The sequence below is a fragment of the Haliotis asinina genome, chromosome 15 (assembly GCF_037392515.1).
Source record: "Haliotis asinina isolate JCU_RB_2024 chromosome 15, JCU_Hal_asi_v2, whole genome shotgun sequence".
NCBI classification, from domain to species: domain Eukaryota; kingdom Metazoa; phylum Mollusca; class Gastropoda; order Lepetellida; family Haliotidae; genus Haliotis; species Haliotis asinina.
Genome location: NC_090294.1, coordinates 33,765,481 through 33,788,039, shown reverse-complemented (window position 1 = coordinate 33,788,039; position 22,559 = coordinate 33,765,481). Strand labels below are relative to the sequence as shown.

Sequence of the window (22,559 nt, the reverse complement as noted above, 5' to 3'; positions counted from 1 at the left end):
TGCAAGCAGTTGTCAACAGTTGTTAACAGTGTAACCAGTTAATATGTAGGTGTACCATGACAGTACTTACATCGACTACTGGCAGCACAGTCTACAGCACACAGAGAAGTGATGAAGGCAGGGTCAGGTCGCAGGACACCACCCACTTCCACCCACAGAGCAATGTTTCTCTCTGCCTCCCACAGGCAGCCATCTAGCAAGGTCAGTCTGGACACAGCTCCCCAGTCATTACTGTCTGTCATCTACAAGCAGTTTATACACTCAAATTTGTATGCAACCTGGTCTGACCATGTGTTTAGCTTACTACATACAATTTGGACAAATTCATGTTGAAATTTCTGGAATGTCAATTTATCCTAGATGGGTCAATTCTGTCTGTCTAATGGTCATTACAATTTGTTCCTCTTCTCATATTAAATACATATGATCATTGAATTGTTGTCTTTGCTCCTCTGTAATTCCAAATATAAAACTTTCTAAATGGTATTGTGTAGTGATAGTTTTGCTCCTGTTTGACAAAGCAGACTATATGGTCAGGTGACATCTGAGGCCATTAAGAGGTATGACCCCTTTCCTGACCAATTGTCAGTTAATCACATTTGCAACCACCATTACCTATGCTCATATTTGTTAACAGTGTCCTGCAATCATTTGTGAGAGCAGACCTGACCTACAAATAAATAATGAATATTGACGACAGGGATTAAATTTTGTCCTACATAGTTTTGATGTCTGAGTGTCATTTTGTCGGACCAGTGTTGACCTTTCTACCTGTAAAAAATGCTGACCTACATTTTATAAACCACTGTAGTCATACAATAAACGTAAGTTGTGTTTTTCATTGGTGCTCTCCGTTTTTGTAGAGATTTTGGAACACTATAAAAATGCTATAACAGAACAAACTTTATCGACAACTTCCTCTATTCATGAGTACAACGTTTCAATACAGATTCTTGTACTGTTGTCACCTGAATCGAAATGTCGCACTCACAAATAAAAGAAGCTGTCCTCCATAAAGTTTGTTCTATATAGTACTTCTCAAATTCTAGTATGCTACCCAAAGAAGTTATAAAAATGATGATAAAGGTGACTATGCTTGTCGTAAGAGGCAACTAATGGGATATGGTGATCAGACTCGCTGACTTGGTTGATACATGTCATTGGTTCTCAGTTGCACAGATCAATATTCATGCAGTTGATCACTGGATTGTCTGGTCCAGATCAATTATTTAAGACCACCGTCACATAGCTGGAATATTGCTGAGTGCTGTGTAAAATGAAACTCACTCACTCACTATAAAAATGACTACGAGTAAATCAGATACACATTCTCATAGTCTTGGTTCATTTAATTAAACATGTGATATTTGGATTTCCAATGTTACAGGAGGGTACATATGGAAACAACCAGCATCAAATAGAACTTTCACAGATATCTCAACTTTAGCTCCATAATATTTCATACAGAAATAGCACAGCACAAAAGGCAAATATTATTGGGTTTGAGTAAATGCATTCGTAAATGGACACCTCACAATATTTGTACCTGCTTTTATCTCTGTGAAGCGCTTCAGCAGATTAATTTTGCAATTTGAAACAATACAGTAAAAAAGAATCATGAGATGTATCATAATTTGGTTGTGCTGCATTTTTATTTATGAGGCAGTGTCACATTTTATCTGTTTAGATAAAGCAGAGGACTGTTCAGAGCAGCCAGAATAATACAAAATATTCTGAACATGATTTTATACAGACTTTCATGACAGAAACAACTGCAAGCATGTTATAGGCATATCAGTTAAATACATCGATGCCTTGGTCACCTGACATTACATCAAACACCAGCAGATGTGTGAAAAACACATGGCACCCTGATCACTCCTCACCCAAGATGCCAGGTTGAGGCCTGTTTTGGAGCATAAAGTAAGTATTAATATTCTCTGTGTTGATTGCAGCAATCACTGCTTTTGATGATAGTACCATATGGGAAGAAGTGAATCAAGACAATCTAATTACCTTTACTCTCTGAACACAGAGGTGCATAGCCCAGTCAAAGTAAGATGGAAGAAGCTCTGCACAACGGGCCAGCACATCTGAACCATTGATGACTGACTGACAACTTTCTTGAACATCAGACTCTGTTCTGTTTGAAGCAGTTGGCCATTCATACATCTAGGGGTATAGAGTCCACAGATTAGTCTTACACTGATGTCATCAACATTGCAGATCATCATACATTCTAATGGACTGAGGTTAAAAATATTTTAACTCAGGAATGGAAATCTAGTTTGCAGTGTAGTAGCAGATATGACTCTTATGCTTCTTTGAAACTGAACTTACAACCGGAAGTGTATTTATCACATGGTGAATGTTCCTTATACTGTCGTGAACTGATGAAAGTGTGAATTGGCTTGGCTAGATTACAAGTTGAACTTGGGCGATATCATAACGTAATGAGAATATTACGACTGTGTAAAATGTGTAACTTAGCCAGGATTGAAGATCAATTCCATTTTGTCTTAAGAACTAAATACCTACCATCTGTGTATACAGCCTATAATATAAATCTAGTTTTATTAACTTAATGGCATCTAGTGATACAAACGTTATTTTAAAGCTGCCACTTTATGTTCACTATGCACTATGTTTGAGATGTCAATTGTTGCAACATGCAAATCTCAACCTGCTGGTTATATCATCTGTATATGGGTGATAATATAATGTAATAAGGGCACCACAGATGTGGAAAGTGTGTAAGCTAGCCATTATTGTAGATGAACTTCATGTTATGATGCTCAGTGTATGATCTCAAACGATACCGTTTGCCTGCACATCCTGTGATATAAACTTATTAACCCAAACGTTATTATTAAGCTACAACATCATGTTTAATACGCACTAAGTTTGAGACATCCACGTTTGTACTGTACAAAATCCAACCTGCTGTTGTATCATCTGTATATGGACTGGAGGCTACATATGCTGAATAAAACAATTGAATAATGGACTGTCTCTAAAAATGGCCATATTTCTAGCCAGCCAAACTGCCTAGTTAGCATGGGATTTACAAACAAACAAGCCTAACTGACAGAAATGATACATTGCTAGTTATTATTATTATCATTATAGGATATTTATTTTGGTGTCCATCATATCCACACAACTAGTACAAATGTTCAAGCAACTGGAGTGTTACCTTGATCATGGAATGCCTTCTTTTCTAGCATTCTTTTCAACCAACTCAACTCCTTGGGGAGTATTCAACTCATGCAGCCTGTTAGGCACAGTGAGTTATGAAATACCACATCTTTACAAGGTAATCCATTTGCAGCTGGGTGACATGTGACTTCACTTGCAACTAGGTTGTCTGCATGTGCTCTTTTGTCCACCATCTACTCACCTACCATCAGATGAGTGGGTTCTTTCAAGGGCACAGGGTTGTGTTCTGTACAGTAGGGGTTGTGACAACACTGAATGAGCCTGAAGTAATGTTATCTCCAACAGTTTTACATCTGGTCACAAGTAGGATTATTCATCCAGGCACCTTGTGCTTACTAGCATGAAACCTTTTATAGCTCACCCACCATGCTCCCTAAATTTGTTTCATTGTGTTTGTGGTTGATACTGTAACGTCCATGTCTAACCTGTGCCTGGAAGTCTGTGTCATACTGGAAGATGGAAGTTGCTGAGTCATCACATCTGGAAGCTCTTGGGAAGCTCATGTAACTGGTCACATCTGGAGTAATACAGTGGAGCATACAAGAGTACATCCAGCTTTATGGCAAGCCACAGGGTGTGAAGAAACCAAATGAAATTGAGTTTTAACTGCCATGTTTAACACATATTTCTTCACTTTGCTGACTATAACTGCCAGTGCTAAGAACAGTTAGAGTAACAGCAAGGATCACACCTAACAGTAAGATCAATTTTTGAGCATGAACTATTACCAGGCTTTTAAAGTTCTTAATATACATGTATATGTTTTAACCAAAGAAAGGTGGCCTCGTGTTGATACAACCTCAATTTCTTTGGGATAATAAACTCAAGCAGAATACAATTTTCCTCACACAGATGCAATCACATCTGTGGTTCTATATGTGGCTCGAAGTCCAAGACCCAATCATATTGGGGTCAGTTGTCCACTTACACAAAGTCCCCCAGAGGATCGATCTCAGAGAAAGTATTTGATCATGGAAGTAAGACATCATCCAAAGATAAAATTCTATTTAGGATCGACTGTTCACCAGAAGGTTCAGTCAGGGTATGGTTCAACTTGACAATGATGTGATGATGAGAAAACCTTAATATTGCCAGCACACAAACATGTTCTGTTCACAGATGCATCCTTTTCAGGATGATGAGCTTAGCACAAATGGGTGAACAATCCAGGGCCCACTTACACAAAGCGATCCTAGCACTACAATGATTGTAATTCCCATTCTCCAACATAGGCTTAAGATAGTCATAGCACTAAGATCGCTTTGTGCAAGTGGGCCTTGACTGCGTAAGCCATGGGTTAACAATCCAGGCTTGATAGGCCATTAGTGAACAATCCAGTCATGATAGGCCACGGGCTAACAACCCAGGCTTGATAGGCCATTAGTGAACAATCCAGTCATGATAGGCCATTGGTTAACAATCCAGGCTTGATAGGCAATTAGTTAACAATCCAGTCATGATAGGCCATGGGTTAACAATCCAGGCTTGATAGGCCATTAGTAAACAATCCAGTCATGATAGGCCGTGGGTTAACAATCTAGGCTTGCTCAGCCATGGGTTAACGATTGAGGCTTGCTCAGCCAAGGGTTAACAATCCAGGCTTGCCAGGCCATGGGTTAACAATCCAGGCTGGATAGGCCATGGGTTAACAATCCAGATTTGCTACGCCATAGGTGAATAATCCAGGCTTGTTAGGTTTTGGGTTAACAACTTAGGTCTACTCAGCCATGGGTTACCAATCCAGGCTTCCTAGACCATGGGTTACCAATCCAGGCTTCCTAGACCATGGGTTAACAATCCAGGCTTCCTAGACCATGGGTTAACAATCCAGGCTTGCTTGGCCATGGGTTAACAATCCAGACTTGCATGGCCATAGGGTAACAATTCAGACTTGCTTGGCCACACAAAAGCTCCACATAAATATCTCACTATGTTAGTAATGTAATTGTTACTCATGACAAGAAACACTGTCCTCAATCCTTGTTGTTACAGACAATAGGACATTGATCATTTTTAACCAATAGCAATGAGAAAAGCATTGTCATTTGTGGAAGAATGCTACTTTTGTTTGTCTTTGTAGACTTTATAAGACACAACCAAGGAAAATTCAACAGGTAAGCTAAGTCTCTCTTTGATAAAATAAATATTGCTAATGCTGTGACACATACACACTCAGCTGAACAACAAACTCCCTACATATGTCCCTTAGGTTCTGGATCCAGATGGCCTACAAGTGTTGTCACACAATAACCGCAAGCTTCATTCATAAGAAAACAAATCATTACGTGAAAGAAAGTCATATGATGTATGTTGGCCATGTAAATTCAATTTTATCTAAATCCTTATGAATTTGCAAGACAACAGTCAGGATTCCAGCTACCTGTAAACTCTGTATCTGCAGTCCCTGGACAAGGCATGATGTCCAGCCTGTTACCACAGGTGTCATTGTGACCATTGAGACAGTCACAGAACTCATGCATGTCACTCTTTACTGTCTCCTGACAGTAACCACCATACAGTGTCATATTTCCAGCCACTCTGAAAAGAGGCATGCAACAGGATAAATAAATTTTCAAATGTATTCACTTGCAATATTGCTTTTATGAAACTCGGGGTTCCTGTCATTGGGTGATTTCATGCTATTTGAATGTATGAATTCATTGTGTCTAATGAAGATAATATCTACAATATATTGGAACAATGCTCTTTACTCATTATGTAATTCTCTGAATAAAATTGATATTTTATACTTACTCTGACTCATGCTTTTTACACTTATCACCTCCGCATATGTGAAGATCATGGAACACTTGAATCCCTTGAATTCCTTTCTAAATGAAGCGGACATACAATGCACTCACCCACCAGAAGCCTCCCTTTCCCGCCATTATGGTCACACGAACATCCATGCTTGCAACTCTCTCCAAATACCATAAGCCTGACACAAGAATTACTGGGAATTCAGCGTGTCTGAGAGGGCCGGTTGTGAGGGCAATATACCATGAGTCAGGATAAGTATATAATATCAATTTACATATTGCATATTTTTCCTTATCCTGACTCATGATCATTATGCTTACAGCATCTGACGGAAATGGTGGTGGGTCAGGCCACGCTAGATTCTGCTGATTGCCATATAAGTATGTCCAGTACTTCCCTCCTTTCAGGAACTATAACTGCGGTAGTTCAGTCCTGTTCTTCCAGTATTCATCTGTGAAATGGGTGGATCACATCCAGTTGAACTTCTTGGAGCATTCATTAACTGGAACTTGATGATACATGTAGTCAAGTCTCGTTAAACTGACATCATCCGTTACACATTAAATTGTCAGATTAACGAGGATGTCGGACTAAATAAAAGGGACAAAGTTACACGTATTCAATTTGTTACCCACAAAAGCGTTGGAGTAAGCCCATTGTCGGATAAATGGACGTTGGATTAACGAGACCTGACTGTATATAGATCAGCTAGCATCCTGCTAGTGTCTAAAGCGACTGTATGTCATGATTTCCAATCAAAACCAGTCACAACCCTTCTTCATGTTCAGTCATGCCCCGTTTATCTGAACCTCAGATATCCGGAAAACTCGCCTTCCGAACGAAAATTCCTTAAAACGAATTCACAATGTTGTAAAATTACTCACTTATCCGGAAATCCAGTTTCCATAACCGTACCATCATTTTCACATACAAAACATCAATTTATGTACATTGTTTGTCTCGTATATCCGGATGGCTGAGCACTGTATGTTTACCGATTACCGAGGGCCTCACGTGCCGTAACATGGAAGAAGTCAGCAGTTTTTGAAGCATGAGGTGATTAATTACCTCCGAATAGCAAGGTGACACTGAGTTAATTTTGAGGCATGTCAATTTGTAGCCTATGACTGATTTTTTTCAAGCAAGCATGAACTGGTATGAGACATTGTAATTTGTATGCACTGATATTTATTTATGTGTAATCAATAAAGATATGTCTGATGCCTACTATGTTCGTTTCTTTGTACATATGGCCCATGATTCAGATATCCGAAAATTCACTTATCTGGATGATTTCAATAAAATCACAATCGTTCCGATGAACAAGTATCTTCATTACCAGTACAGGGTCATAATCACTCGTGCCAGCCTGTTCACGGCATGCACATGGACTCTCAAACATTATATTCTGCAGAGCGTCTTGGTCTCAACAAGTCATGTGATAAAAGAGTGAGTGAAACTCAGCATTTTTATGGAACTGTTAGTTGTTGTAAAACAAGTGGCGCAAACTGGTGAATGCCAGTGACATCCTCCATGGTGATGTCACGTAGGTAGTGATTGGCAAACACTGTATTTGATTTCCAAAAGCAGCCCTCCATTAAAGTTGTTAACAAGCAGTTTCTGTGTATAGCAAATGTCGACGCCAAGGCTCTCACATTGTGTGGATTGGAGATTCAAGTTCTGCAGCTTTGTAGGCCCTCAGTGTAACAGCTCTCCTCAATACTGAAATAGTGTTGCAGGATACTTCTGTAGGTGTCTCACTAGATATTGGGGTGAATTGGCGCTTGAAATGTGGCCTTGTTTTAGTATGTTTGAGATTTATTTTTAATGCTCTGACCTGGCATAATGACAAATCCTGTGTATCATGAGCCCCGAGGACTGGAGATAATGCTACGATGTGGAATTGTCTGTCCAGTTGTCCAGGAAGTTGAACTGTGGTAATAAAATCCCATCTCAGTCCCAGATGTACAACCTCACGATGACTGGAGTCAAGTCATGTGCGATTTAACTCCAGAGCATGTATTTCTGACATCCATGCCGCTGTTGCTAGGGTGAGTAGGAACAGGCTTTTCTGTGTCAATAATTCAAACAATGTACAATCCAGTAGCTTGTAGACATCACTGAAGAGATGTTGTAGAGCGACATTCAAGTGCCAAGGTGAAGGTTTAAATCTGCGTTGTTGGTCTTTCAGTTCGAACAAGCATAGTAAGGCGAGTAGTTCTGGTACTTCAGTCAAGTAGTATGTCTACCATGACGCACGAAAATACCGGATTCTGATTGGTTATTCAGAAAAATCAGGCGGTATTAATTCTGGATTGACACTATCTGATTTTAGGCTGTTTCACCGCGCATTAACAAGTCTTATTATGAGAACTACTTCCATTTGACTACAATGATGGCAGGTCATAAGAACAACAACTCCATGGATTTTGACACTGACTCGGGAATTTGCCACATATGCAGTTCGAATATTTGGATTGAACATGTGACTGATTTCACAGCACTTCACAATGCATGTATATACAACACTGCCGCACTACTTCAGCTTGACCACCAACATGACTGATATCAAGACAACAGACATGATGGAAAACTGATAAAAAGCATTTATTCAAACTACACTTATATGATATTTCCTCCACAATTAAATGGGAATTTCACCATCCTAATACCCTCTATTATAAAAACATTCAATTACAATACAATACACAGTTACACTTCAATTACAATACACAGTCCCTAACACAAACAATATCTAACACATAAATCAGTATGCCTTGCCAAAATACATCCCAATCAAAATTGTGCAGCAAAACGTTAGTAAACATTTACCTACCTGGAAAATGGTACATTTGTTTCCATTTAGAATAGGAAATTGGCAAGATAACGGTTTGGCAAAACACCGAGTTAATACTCCATCATGTCACAATAATACATGTATCTATGTGTGAAAAAGGGAACCACCAGAGTTCTGCTCTGCCATCCTCCCCACAAGGCAGTCACTGTTATGTTCGTACACTTTGAGAAACGTTTGGCCTCAGTCCATCCACAAATGATGAAAACGAAGTCTCCAGGAATCCCAAGCTAGTCACATGTACAAATATTTTGACAAAACAGCACTGTCACTCTTTTGCCGCACTCTGGGGTGAAACAAAGTAGATGAAAGCACAATCGACACTCACCGAGCATAAAAATCAACAGTTTTTGATGAGTTACAGATCGTAGGTCTATCAGAAAAGGATCTATTCTTTGATTCTGGAGGGTTCTGATTCGACATGCAGTCAAGTATTTTCCACTTTTACATCAAATTTCAAAATTTCGCAAAATGTACACTCTGTCTCGTCCAACATTTCAGACCGAAGCGTTACTGTACTTCCACGAGAATAAGTAGGCCAGACAATTCAATTGTTGTGTAACCAAGGGAATAGAGTATCACAGCAAACAAAACAATAGGCTGGTTTCAGTCATGTAGAGTTGGGATTATAAAAACAAGCTCTTTGCTATTACATTATTACATTGAATAAACAGTTGTTTGTTTTCTTTAGACAGAATATTTTTTATGTTGAAATGTTTAAGAAATATGAAAGGCACCAACCACTCCATTCACAGATGAGTTTAACTCGTCTCTCATCCCTTCCCAGATCACGCAGTTCAATTTTGAGTGGGTCATGGTAGAATGGAGATAAACCTGGTGTGTTTGAAAATCAGAGACATGCTGTGCATTCGGTTCCAATTGAAATTTATTCGCCATCAATTCAGTACAGCATGTCTCTGATTTTCAAACACAAAAGGTTTATCTCCTAAACACATGAAAAAAATTAAAATAAAAAAATTAAGCCTTTGATGAGTCTCTATCACAGTTCCGCTATTGTGTATACAACTACTGAGAAGCATGAAAAAAGTAAAATCAGTCGAATAGTTTTCGAGATATGGACTTTGAAGTGAGCTTGGGGTTGGTATGGTGAAATACTGACTGATGAGTCGAAACGCCTCTCAATGTAGCATCCATTCTGTTGGAGATGGTTGTACAGGGCGTGATAGCGAATCAGCCTTGACGTTGCATGCAGCTGGGATGTGACAAGCCTTAATGTGGAGGTTCTCGTCGTTGAAGATGTCGAAGAGTTAAAAGGTCAGGTGTAGCATTGTGTGAGATCATGTTCATCCTTGCTTGTTTATGTAGAACACTACTGTAGACTTGTCAGTTTGAACCATCAGTAGTTTGTTCTTCAATGTTGTCGACCAATGCTGCACTGCGCTGATTACAGCTTTCATCTCCAGGTTTTTCATATGCAAAATGCGTTTGTTCCTCGTCCAGATTCCTGCAACCACCTTGTTGTTCAGGTGACTACCCCAACCTTGCAGTGACACATCTACGTAGAGATGGTTGTTGTTGCCACTGTGCGCAGGATGTCCTGTGCCATGGGAGTGCCTGTTTCCTCCGGTTGAGTGACAAAAAGTGCATCCACCGTACGAGCGTTTTACTTCTTGTCTGTTGGTCTATGAACCTCCGAGAACTTTGACTTGTTAGAGTAATGCTGACAAGTCTGCTTGAGGACAGTAGTCAAAGTATCATTCGATTTTATCATTATTACTTCACTAGGGTGGCGAGTATCCAATTTAGTGACATCCTCAATTCTGCTGTCAAATACTGTTGATGCTGACAAGTGAGCTCTATACAAGGGCTTAGTAAAGCTGTCACCCCAAGATGATGCTGATAGCAGACCTTGCCGGTGTAGTAAATTCAATCATGCAGATGTTGTGGTTAGATGCTCCAAAATGAATTGTTGATGTTTATTCTGGTGATATATGCAGAGAGGATCATCCTTGCTTCTTCATTCTCCGGGTTGCTGAACTTGGAAATGAGAGCCTCGATGATAGCCCTCCCTGGAACTGGTGAGTCCGGAAAAGGTACACCGAGTGGTAGTATACAGTTGAGCTGGTTGCTTATCCTCCACTTTGTAGGATCTATTGTGAGTCTCACTGATGAGCTTGTATGACTCATCTACTTCGGGCGCTTTCATAAAAGGCTCCATATGATGAAATTGGAATCGACGAGTGCTGAAGGCCAGGATGTGTTGCTGTTGATACTTGGTCGGCGTTTGAAAAGCTGTAGACAACGTTTCTGGGTCAGTAGATATCAATGCTGTCAGTCGGTGTCCTTGTTACTGTTTTTAGCCGAGTCCCATTCGGGATTTGAACCCATACCCTAGAGTACCAAGCTCAAAAAAGTACTAGAATGTGTACTTTACTAAGAAAGTGTAATCCCAAATATGACTTTTGTTACATTTGATCACTTTCTAAATGGCATTGTGTGACAAACAGGTTTCCATGAAGGACATACTACATGCGGATCAACTGCTGATAGACGTAATTTAAACTGGTAACACAATTTCATCATCTTAGACCAAGTCTAAGTTGATGAAAAAGGTGTCCAAAACACATTAAGACGATAGTAATTACAATCCAAACACATAATCTAGACATAATTTAGTTTATAAGACCAAAACTTACGGAAGATCTTATCGCTGCATCAGGACCCAAAGTGCCTCCAACAGCCCTCATCGGGTGATGAAGGAGAGAGTGTCAAGAAAAGCTGGGTTTCCTTTTACAAAGCAACCTTAACTAAGGTTAACCTGTCTAAGGTAACTTTAGTGCAGTGATAAAGAATGTGAGTTAAGGTTAACCTTAGTTAAGGTTGCTTCGTGAAAGGAGCCCCTGATCATGTAAACGTAATGGCGAGAAAGGTAGGCTTCTGGTGGGTGAGAGTATTGTACGTCCACTTCAAATAGAGGGGAACTTCAAGGAATTTCAAGTGTTCCACTATCTTCGCATAGAGGGAGGAGATAAGCATAATAAGCATGGGTCAGGATAAGGAAAAATATTAATATTACCAGTTTAACATATCAGGTGACAACCTTTGCTCTCATCGCCAGCTATGCCAAATAGTTCACGTTCCCCATTTCAATGGATAACCCATGAAAAACACGATCATTTAAAATATATCATGTGAAAAATAAGGAAAAAATTGTAAGGAAAAAAAAAGTACAACCATGATGGGTTGATATCAAATACAATATACCAAAATATGCCAATATATTCTAACTGACATAAAAACTGTATGATGTGCTTTGTCGGATATGCAATGAGAAAGCCAACTGTCATGAGTACTTTTTATAACGTATTCAGTGCATGTAAAAAATTATGAATTTAATACCTGGAGCAAGGCATTGCTTCAGCATTTGTCATATGAGTGATGTCTCTTACCGCCATGAGAGGGAGAAGAGATCAGGCCTTGATCCAGGTCTGCCATAGATGAATCCATCCTTCATTTCAAGGTCATTCACAACATTTCCATCATAAGATCCACACAGTCCTGAAATAGTTCATAAACACTGTGAGACTTATAGATCCTTGGATCTAAGACATGATAGGAATCTAAACATAGTTTTGTAGCCATGCCTAACCGTGACTGACTTACCTAGAGTATTGTTGTAATCCTCCGGTGACAAAGAAACAGAGACGTCCATGTCTTGCGAGTTATCGCCTCTGAGACGTACAGTGATGTATGTTCCACTTGGCAGAGTTATCTGGATTAGGATCATGGTAAATTGTGAAAAGAATGAGTCATATGTTCCTGAATCCTAACACTCCTTTGTAGAGTGTTAATCCAGAGTTGAAGGAAACTCAAACTGTTAGGGGATTAAGACAGTTACCACATATGAAAAACATCAGATGTTGATGGACAACATACTTTGAAGTAAATCTGGGCCATGCATAAACCTGGAGTAAAGAGAAACGTGGATTATATGGAACATTGTCATAATCAGCCATAAACCCGGTTCTGACCTGCAGCTTGTTTCCATGTGCACTCTTGATGAACATCCCTGGCGTCAAGGTGCCATTCTGATGGACTTTGACAGTGACAGACTTAGTGAGTTCAGGTCCACATCTATCCACCATGATGACATCATCACCAGCTAGCACTGCTACCCCACATGTTCTGGTGTGAGTGAACACATGCACCTGGACACACATAGATATGTTGGAGGTTAACACACATCTTGCATGCTTATATCATGAAGTATCATGCTGTGTCATCATACAGCTTCTGCAATATATAACAACTGTTTCATGTGTCTTATCAGGTCTCTGGCAAGGTATAGCTCAATACATGCCCCATGTTATAAAGAATACAATCATAGCTACATTCTCAATCATTGATTCATTTAGACAAATGCAATGAGAACATAATATCCATTTGGGACTGAAGTCAAAAAGAGGTGTACATTATGACATTTTTAAAACTGAAAAAAATGAATTAGAATGCTAGATTCATCAAAATATGTAACGTTCTGAATAAAATTGATATCTTATTCTTGTCCTGACTCACAGTTATTTTCCCCTCTCTCCCTTTACCCAGGATATGATGGAAACACCCAGTGTTATGTTCCACACGAACAGTCAAAATATCTCACACCTCCATGCAATTGTGCACTTGCCTCTCATGGCACCAGGTGGCAACCATTTATGTAAGTTCAAAATGATAAAAACAATTAGCGGAGAACCAGGTCAGTTTGGGTTACTTCAGCGTGTGAGTCAAGATATGTATTCAACCAATATTTTACTCCAAAAAAAATCCATATTTTTCCTTAACCTGACTCGTTGCTTGAATCTCTTAGTAGGTGATGGGCAACGAACCTAATTTTGATTTCATATACTGTTCATGCAACCATTTGGGAATTTCCAGTCATCTTGAATCTTGATGAAAACAGGTAGATTTGTAGCCCTTGCATATTATGGATACCTGGGTGACTTTCAAGATGAGTGAGTACAGCAGATCAGAAACTTTTTTCATTTAACAAAATTGAAAGTGAAAAAGGAAATGCAAAGTCTGATTTTTGATATTGTCAGAAGATCCACTCAGGTTAGATACACACTATATTACTTGTACTGTACCTCATATGGCAAAGTCTTGTGTGTATAGAGAATGAACTCTCCTTGGTTGTATGTCTCATACAATCTACCATCTGTTGTTGCTACATAAGGAAACGCAAATCCACACCAAGATTGTTGGTCTTTATCCACAACAGTTAACTGGAACCATAAAAATGGCACACTGGATTATTGGTGCAATGGCTACAATTTAACTTGCAATATGGGTGACTACTTTGTTCAGTGTCCAACAACTGAACAACTCTATTGTAAGAGCATAGTGAGTACCTTTCCATAACGTCATTTACTCTCATTATTCAACATGATGAAAAGTCCTAAAATATTATGTACTCAGCAATTAGCTTGTGAAGTGAACAAGGAGTCTGTAGTATGGGTATTCTCTGAATACACACCTACCCCTCCTGAACCAAAGTTCAACTTAGATAAACAACAGAAACATAAAGTGTATCAAAAACACATTGTTGTTTTCATTTTACACCAACTATCAAATCATCTATCAATGTTAATAAACAGGAACTGTATTCCTAACGTGTCAAAGGTGGTTCTCATGGACAATGTGCAGTTAACCTTGTAATTATTACTCACATTGATTGTCCTGAGGTGTTGTAAGTCCGAAAGCCCACTGGCCACTGACATCAGCTGGTAGCCAACAGTCAGGGATCTGTTTTGGTCACCATCATATAGTCCATCCAACTTGGCCACTAGGGATATGGGTTGTTCAGTTTGCCAGTTGAACATGGTAATCTCAATGCCACATTTGGACTGGTTCGGTATTCCACCAATCACAATTTGTTTGATGATGTCACCTGATTCACACTTGTAATCCATGGCGTCCTCAGTGAGCAATGCCCGTACTAGGATGCTACAGTCTGTGTGGTTGTCCCTGGAGTTGCAGATGAAGGACGGGGGAACTTGGGATGTGACAGTCAGCTGAGTGGCAGGACCACCTTCCACAAGAGTTATCATACTCTCACTTCTCACCTATAACATGCATCTTTATTACATTCTGAATGCCAGACTTAGCTACACCATCACGTTTCAGGGACTATCTTAATGAATGTTAAACAATCCTCCTGTTCCTGTCAGTATTAGACTAGGATTATAACATGAGTGTGGTTTGTAATAAATGTGTGTCACAATCTTTCTATCTCATTAGCACTAAAATCAGTAGATTTACATAATGGCATCAATAATGATATTTGTATGCTTTGCTGCATACTTTATGTCATTACTGTATCAAACATGAACTCATCAACACTGACCCTTTTACATCATTTAAAACAGCATTTACATGCTACCAACAAAGATCGCATAAATTATTAAAACACATGTCATTTGTTAATTTGTGTAGTTTTTAATACAAATGAAAAATATAATTGAAAGTTGCCTTCACAACAAGCTCCAGGAGGTTGCTTCGTCTGATTGACCCTGTAGAGTTGGCACAGTCACTTTGGTAGCAAGCTGTTACTGCACATGACAACTGTAGAAACAAAACTATCTTTTGTAACATACAGTAACATTCGATACTAGTTAAATTTGAAGCTGATAATCCATTTGGACATTACAAGTACTTTCTCTAGAATAGATAAACATTCTACGTATTCATGTTCATGAAAAGACGTCAATGATAATGTACCTTTGCACCATACTTGAGTCCTGCCAGGAGGGTCCTATTCATGTACAGCAGTACATTACCATGATCACTGTCATACATCAGGGGGCCAGTGATGTCCACAATATCTTCATCTACCAGCCACTCGACTGTGTACACAACGCTCACATTGACTGTCTTCACTGTGGGAAACTCACAGGTCAGGGTCAGGGCCAGTTCCTCACTGTCAGGGACAGGTTGGATACTCACTTGAGGGTTTCTTGGAATAACAACACTGGTCACACCTGCAAGTGTTAGGGGTTGTTCATTACTTAACCTCTTCACTTAGGCTGTGTGTTGGCAAATAAATTTTCTTGCAAAATTGTTTCCTGGAACCTGTATTCCGATATATGTAGCAATATTGGCAACGTCAATGTTTGACAGTCGGTGACATGGACTGTTCATACAGAGGCTATTTTCTACATTTTACTGCCCATAACATAAGTGTTATGGATGTGATTTTGATGGACTGTATTTTCCTTTGACAAAAGTCATTGTAAGTAAAGTATGCTCTCAGTCAATTAATTACATTGTAAGATGGAAAACTTCAGTGTGAATGAAAGTCTGTGTAAATTTAACTTCGAGTAAAAGAGATCATCACAGATCTTCATATATCTTTTTTATTCAATATACCAGTTCTAATAAAAAAAAAATTCAATATGTATCATTTAAATGTTTTTCATTTTCATGTCTCATTAAATGGTATCTAAACACTGAAATGATATATGACTACGTTACTTTGAGAATACTGTCACTATTACATCAATGCCATAAGTCAGGGGGTTTTCTCACACAAAATCCAAATGTTCAGACTTTCAGCAGACATCATCTTCACTCTCAGTATTATGAAGGCACTATGATGGTGTTTAGTCTGTTGTTTAGTATATTTCCACAAAGTGACATACATACCACACTGACAAATTGCTAAAAGAGAACATTTAAACTTTTTTCAGCACTGATCCTCTTTTGTGGCAAACCATTAGTGGACACAAGGACTTGCCCAAACACCTCTTGTTCATGGACATTATAAAATATTCACATGAACACATATTGAAACAGACATTGTTTCTACTGCATCTTGTGCAGTTTACCATGTTGTTTCTTCACTTTGGTGTTTCGACTTGGTTGAGAGCAGACATACCTTGGATTTGAACGTTTTGTGTCTAATTTGTTGACATATTTTAAAACATTAGAGATTACACATTTGGTGTCTCTTTCGTTTAGTGTCATTTTTGGACAGACTTTTGTTGAATTCACAATTTTGGACATGCCATTGAACAGTGTCTCATTCTTACAGCGCTATTATAGTGACACTCGTACAGTCATATTTGAACACTTGTATTGTGTCATATTTGGAGACACATCTAAAGTCATAATTGGTAGATATAAGTATCTTTGTAGATATTGGGGATTATATATTCTTGGAAATAAAACCATGGAATAAAAATTAAGAAAAGTGCTCAGTTGATTTGTGTTGTTTACCAGCTTTCGCAGCGTTCCAATTACTCTTTTGAAAGAAAACCGTTCAAGGTTTGGCCACACAATGTTCTGCCTGCACATAGACAACATTTTCCACAGCATTTTAAATAGTATTTTCAAAAGTTCTGTGACAGGTAATATTTAGGACATATTGCAGCACACTACAACTATTTCAGTTCAGTACATGACCCCAAGCAGGAGGGCCTTCAAGCACAGGTGCGGGAACTGACATCTGGATGCAATATTATCTTGCAATATATATCTCCAAATTAATCTGCACATGTGAAGGCCTCAGTGAGGGTTTTAATCTGATTATCTTCAACTAGTTTGGTAACAAATATATCTAGGTGCCAATTTGGACATGATCACCACTTGACAGAATCAAGACATGTTTCATCATACAACATTTGTACCAAATTCTTTGCATCAGTTTCATTGACTCAAATCCCACCTGCACTGAGAGTCCATTCCTCAAAGACATAACCATTCCAGCGCACCAGACCTACACCTGCTTCCTCTGAGGTTATTGTAGAGAGGGTACACAGTCCAGCCTCTCTCAGCAGCTCAAACGACTGACATACAAATGTCGTCTCTTTCAGACAGAGCCTACGACAATCCACCAGCTGAAACACCCCTTGAATCTGATGTAAGTTGCTGTTCAGTACTGCAAAACCTGATCGGCGATGGAAAGTTACACCAGACTTGCCACCTGGATCTGCAGAAGGTAATACAATGTTTGATGCTCAGTCATCAATATGATTTTCATGAGGCTGACAAAGAAGATGAATATTAATGAAGAACCAACACATGAGCAAAATATCCCAGAAACTAGAGAGTTGTACACAATGGTATGGCTACATACTATTCAACCACAAACAAACACAAGTGCTGCTGGATAATGCTGTACTGGAAAAAATAGTTAGGTATATATGTAAATTTTGAAATTATGAATAATGATCTATTTATTCACTGACACACTGAGGAAATATCAATCATAAAAATACCAATATCCCTAACTTATTTTGTCCAGTATACAACAGAACTGATCACATGTGGCACAGTCATTTCACTGCAGCTTTCAAGAGTCTGGGGTGCATCTGAATTTGTCTATTCATTATATTACACACAAAAAATGTGAAACAAGGATGGAGAGGGTTTAAGACTGAAGAGAAAAAAAAATTGAATCATGGATATCCTTACAAATGTAATTTGATACATTTCATGACTACCATGGCATTACCAGTAGTCATTGCGGAGTACATCAACGGTTATGTTGTTGCAAATATTGGACTAGGAAAGTATACTACAGCATGTGTCATTGTGCTGCTAGGCTACTGCACATCAATTGACATAATGACAAAGGTAGAAAAAGCAGAATTTACACACTTCCCAGTACGTGTGACAACCAATCACTATATTCATGATTCTACATTCTTGCAGGCAATCAAATTTTATAATGATATATGTAACAATGGGTTAGTAATGTTAAAAAATCAGATGACAATCAGATCAGGTCCCCAGAGCTGAATTAATGTAAAAAAAAAAATGATGCAGCTGCAAGGATGACAAACAACAAAATACATCCTACACATGGCCACTAAAAACCTTTCTGGCAGGAGAGTTAGTTCTGCACTAAAACTAAAATGATCAAAAACAATATATCCTAATTGTTTTGCTCTATATTTTCCCAGAGAAAAAAAGGCGCCTCACTGTTGTTGCACTGCCACTCATAGTAGTATGTGTCCGGTGCAATGATGAGACTGCCAGGTTGACTGCGCTTGTCCTCTGTGTTCAGAGTACAATTTCCTGATGTAGTGTTGTAATTGAAGGAGCTACACTCATATGAAGTACCATCCCTCTCCAGACAGGCCTGCTGACAAGACAGTGGGTCACCATTGCTCACAATTTGCTCCTTGGAAAACCCCAGTAAACTGTACCCTCTCTGACGATACCACACCAAGTCCAAAGTTTGACAAGAGTCTGAAATATTTAAACATATTACAACCATTATTCATAAGAACTTGACAAAATCATATTCTTTGAAATAAGGTAGCATTCCAATCTGTAATGCATAAGTCAGAATAAGCCTTTCTTTACTTACATTCAAATGCATTTCATAGAGTAATTCCTGCACTGGCAAGACTCAGGTGCATCATGAAATGATCCAAGAGATGTTACTAACTGTTACATCAGAAGTGAAAATGTATAGTATGTAATTCTTTTTCATGGTGTTGGTTTTATCCACAGCAGAGTGTACAGAATGCACCTGTACATCTTGCTGTTGTCAGCTGCATGGTAGGCTGCATGATGCGAGTGTGTATGTCTAGGCGTTGGCCACATACATGACTGGCCGCAGGATGTGAGGTGTTGGACACATGCATGGCCGGTTGCAGGATGTAATTGTGTATGTCCAGGTGTTGGACACAAACAGATGCTTGACTGTTTGGCTTGACTGCTGGCTGCAGGATGTAAGTGAGTATGTCTAAGGGACTAACCTGCTGCCAGATGCCAGCTTGTGCGGCTGGCGCTGCTATCACTGTACTGGCGTGCAGGATGTGAGTGTGCATGTCCAGGTGTTGGACACATGCATGACTGGCTGCAGTATGTGAGATGTTGGACACATGCATGGTTGGTTGCAGGATGTGAGTGTGCATGTCCAGGTGTTGGACACATGCATGACTGGCTGCAGTATGTGAGATGTTGGACACATGCATGGCTGGTTGCAGGATGTGAGTGTGCATGTCCAGGTGTTGAACACTTGCATGGCTGGCTGCAGGATGTAAGTGTGCATGTCCAGGTGTTGGTCACATGCACGTCTGGCTGCAGGATGTAAGTGAGTATGTCTAAGGGACTAACCTGCTGCTAGCTGCCAGCTTGTGCGGTTGGCACTGCTATCACAGTACTGGCGTGGATTCATAGGGTTATACTGTCCATCTTCATAGCACTGATTGTTAATGACACATCCACTAGTCTGGGGCAAACGCAAAACAATGCAATTGAATAGGCAATGAAAGAACAACCTGAAACTGGATCTCACAATCTAGAGATTACATAACTATGAACTGTTTACTACAACACATAATGAAGACCAGAAATCTATATGCATTTATATTTATTTGCTTTAGTGTTTACTATCTGTTATCAATATCAGAGATAAGCTTTCACCCACACTAGATGCCTTTGAGTTTGGCATCAAATACATTATCAAATATACAAACTGACAAATTAGTGTTTGTGGATCATCACACATGTGAAAGTAAATACCAGTGCTCTACCTTATCCACACAGGTTCCATTGCTGGGAAAGCAAGTCTGGCAGAGGGAGTCATACACCAGATAAAGGAAGGACATACTCCTATGTTCATTAAAGCTGATGGAGACCTCATAACTGTAGCCAGCTTGCGGCAGTGGACATGTCAACTCCATCAGGTGGATGAATGTTGCTGTTGTATTGACCACCTCATCACTAACCTCGTACCCAGTTTCATTCAGCTGGAAACAGGAGAATTTGGACATTTTCATGATCTAAACACAACAATATAATACACATGTTAAAAGGACTGTTCTAAAGCAACGTTTGCAAATGATGGCCAAAAAACACTGTGCTTTCAGTGTTGTATCTGTTCCCATATTCCTCAAGAGAAGTTTCTGTTTTAGTGGCCATGCCATGGGTCTTCGATCATCATGTGACTTATAATGATTCTACTGATTGCTACAACAAATGGATAGAAACAAAATACAAATATTTAAATTGAACCCTCCTATAGCGAAAGCAATAATATCAGGCTATTACCATGTGTCCATTGCTTTCTCACAGCGGAGAAACACATTATTACTCTGTACTTTTCATACCATGCATAATCTGTGTGACATCTGTATGATGATATCACAAGTTTAAGATCAACACCATGTTCCTATGAAATGATGAGGCATTCAGTCATATCATATCACATGCATACTAACTGAACACAGGTAGATTCACATACTGTATGTGTAAAGACAATTACATGAATGACAGAAAGCAAACACTGAGAACTTACCGTGACCTTAGCCCAGTGGCAGCTGAGGCTGCTGACATTGAGAGTGTTGTTGTTGTACACATGTACGGTGTCACAATTATCAATACGCATGTCACATAATCCATTGTTGTTGAGGAAGAATATATATGGCGGTTTATCTGTTTCCACCACACAGTCCCGGCTGTCTCTGCCCTGCTGGCACTTGCACTGACCTGGTGAACAACAAATATTTTCAAGTAAATACAGGTCATCCTCTCCAAATAATCTGCAGGGAACTTACCTGAGGTAGTCTGCTACACTAGGTATTACAGTGTTGAGTTAACAACGTGGTGACCAATCCCATGTAACATTTGTGAAATACAACTTTGAAAAGCTGACAGACATTAATGAAAGCATTAAAACTATATCTGATTGAAAAGATGTGTTTATGTCCATTTAAACTGGCATCTCTCTCAGGCATTCCAACCCAATTCCCCTTAGCTCATCATGTGATACGTCAGTGAAATGTTACTAAAATCAAGGATGTGCAGTTTAAGAACCCTGGAACTGGTTCAACACAATATGAGCCATGGAGATATACAGGATCAATACCTGAAAGATGACATGTTTGTTTAACAGAGGCGAGACTAGACCACCTCCATTCTTCAAAATGAGGCCTCCTATGAGTATGAGGTAACAATAGCCATTGTGTCCTTGTGTATGTCCTTTGTGACTTGGTCACTGAATTGGGTGGAAAACCCAGTGCTGTAAGTCAGTGCTATTTGGATTCAAGCTGCTGACACCACACTGTCTTGTGTTAATCAGCTGAATACTTACACTAAAGACAGAAACACTCTATGTTTCATCCACTGATAACATCTACACCTGCAATGGAACTGGGTTCCAGATGGCAGAACATGGTCTTTCCTGAAAGATTTTATGATGACATAAACATAAGATCTTCACACATACCATTGTCACATGTTGATCCCCTACACTCAGAAGGACATTGTAAACTGAGTTTGTCATCTACAGGCCAAAGCGTTGTGTTGGTAAGGAGAGCTATTTCACACTGCTTCTTGATATCTTCTTGGGCTGCCATGAACCATTGACTGTTCAGTGTGTTCTGTGAAATTTGAAAAGAAGGTTATATTCATCAATCCATCTCTATAATCCTATTTGGGAAGTAAATGTGCACAATAGAACACAGCACTCATTGCAATTCATTCAAAAACTCTCCTTCAGTTACAACATTGAGCTAATCATTTCTTGGAATGTGTCAACACCAGCACAGGTTTCTACTACAAAGTATTTTCTGTACCCAAGAAAAACACATCAACACATGCATGATGATAGCCCTCAGAGTTCTCAACAGGAATAAAGTCACCCACCCAGATACCACATGAAATCAGTTAAAAAGCTCACTAACTTAGTAGACTGTGCTATCAGTTGAGATTTGCATCAGAGGATGTGTATTCCCACTGATCCTGATCCCATATC

General features: G+C 39.3%; 1 protein-coding gene across 1 annotated transcript in view; it reads right to left on the bottom strand.

Moving 5' to 3' along the window:
• The window catches only part of LOC137266456 (uncharacterized), a 303,788-nt gene that overhangs the window by 210,606 nt on the left and 70,623 nt on the right, over positions 1-22,559 (bottom strand). Inside the window, exons 30-46 of the mRNA XM_067801954.1 lie at positions 22,032-22,185; positions 21,102-21,292; positions 20,338-20,553; positions 19,919-20,033; positions 18,773-19,042; positions 17,514-17,777; positions 15,569-15,828; positions 15,320-15,412; positions 14,518-14,913; positions 13,936-14,073; positions 12,826-13,002; positions 12,458-12,566; positions 12,244-12,352; positions 5,600-5,757; positions 3,645-3,736; positions 2,017-2,172; positions 71-242 (exon numbers count right to left, since the gene is read on the bottom strand). Coding sequence (XP_067658055.1) covers positions 71-242; positions 2,017-2,172; positions 3,645-3,736; positions 5,600-5,757; positions 12,244-12,352; positions 12,458-12,566; positions 12,826-13,002; positions 13,936-14,073; positions 14,518-14,913; positions 15,320-15,412; positions 15,569-15,828; positions 17,514-17,777; positions 18,773-19,042; positions 19,919-20,033; positions 20,338-20,553; positions 21,102-21,292; positions 22,032-22,185 — 3,070 coding nt within the window. The remainder of the gene's footprint in view (positions 1-70; positions 243-2,016; positions 2,173-3,644; positions 3,737-5,599; positions 5,758-12,243; positions 12,353-12,457; positions 12,567-12,825; positions 13,003-13,935; positions 14,074-14,517; positions 14,914-15,319; positions 15,413-15,568; positions 15,829-17,513; positions 17,778-18,772; positions 19,043-19,918; positions 20,034-20,337; positions 20,554-21,101; positions 21,293-22,031; positions 22,186-22,559) is intronic.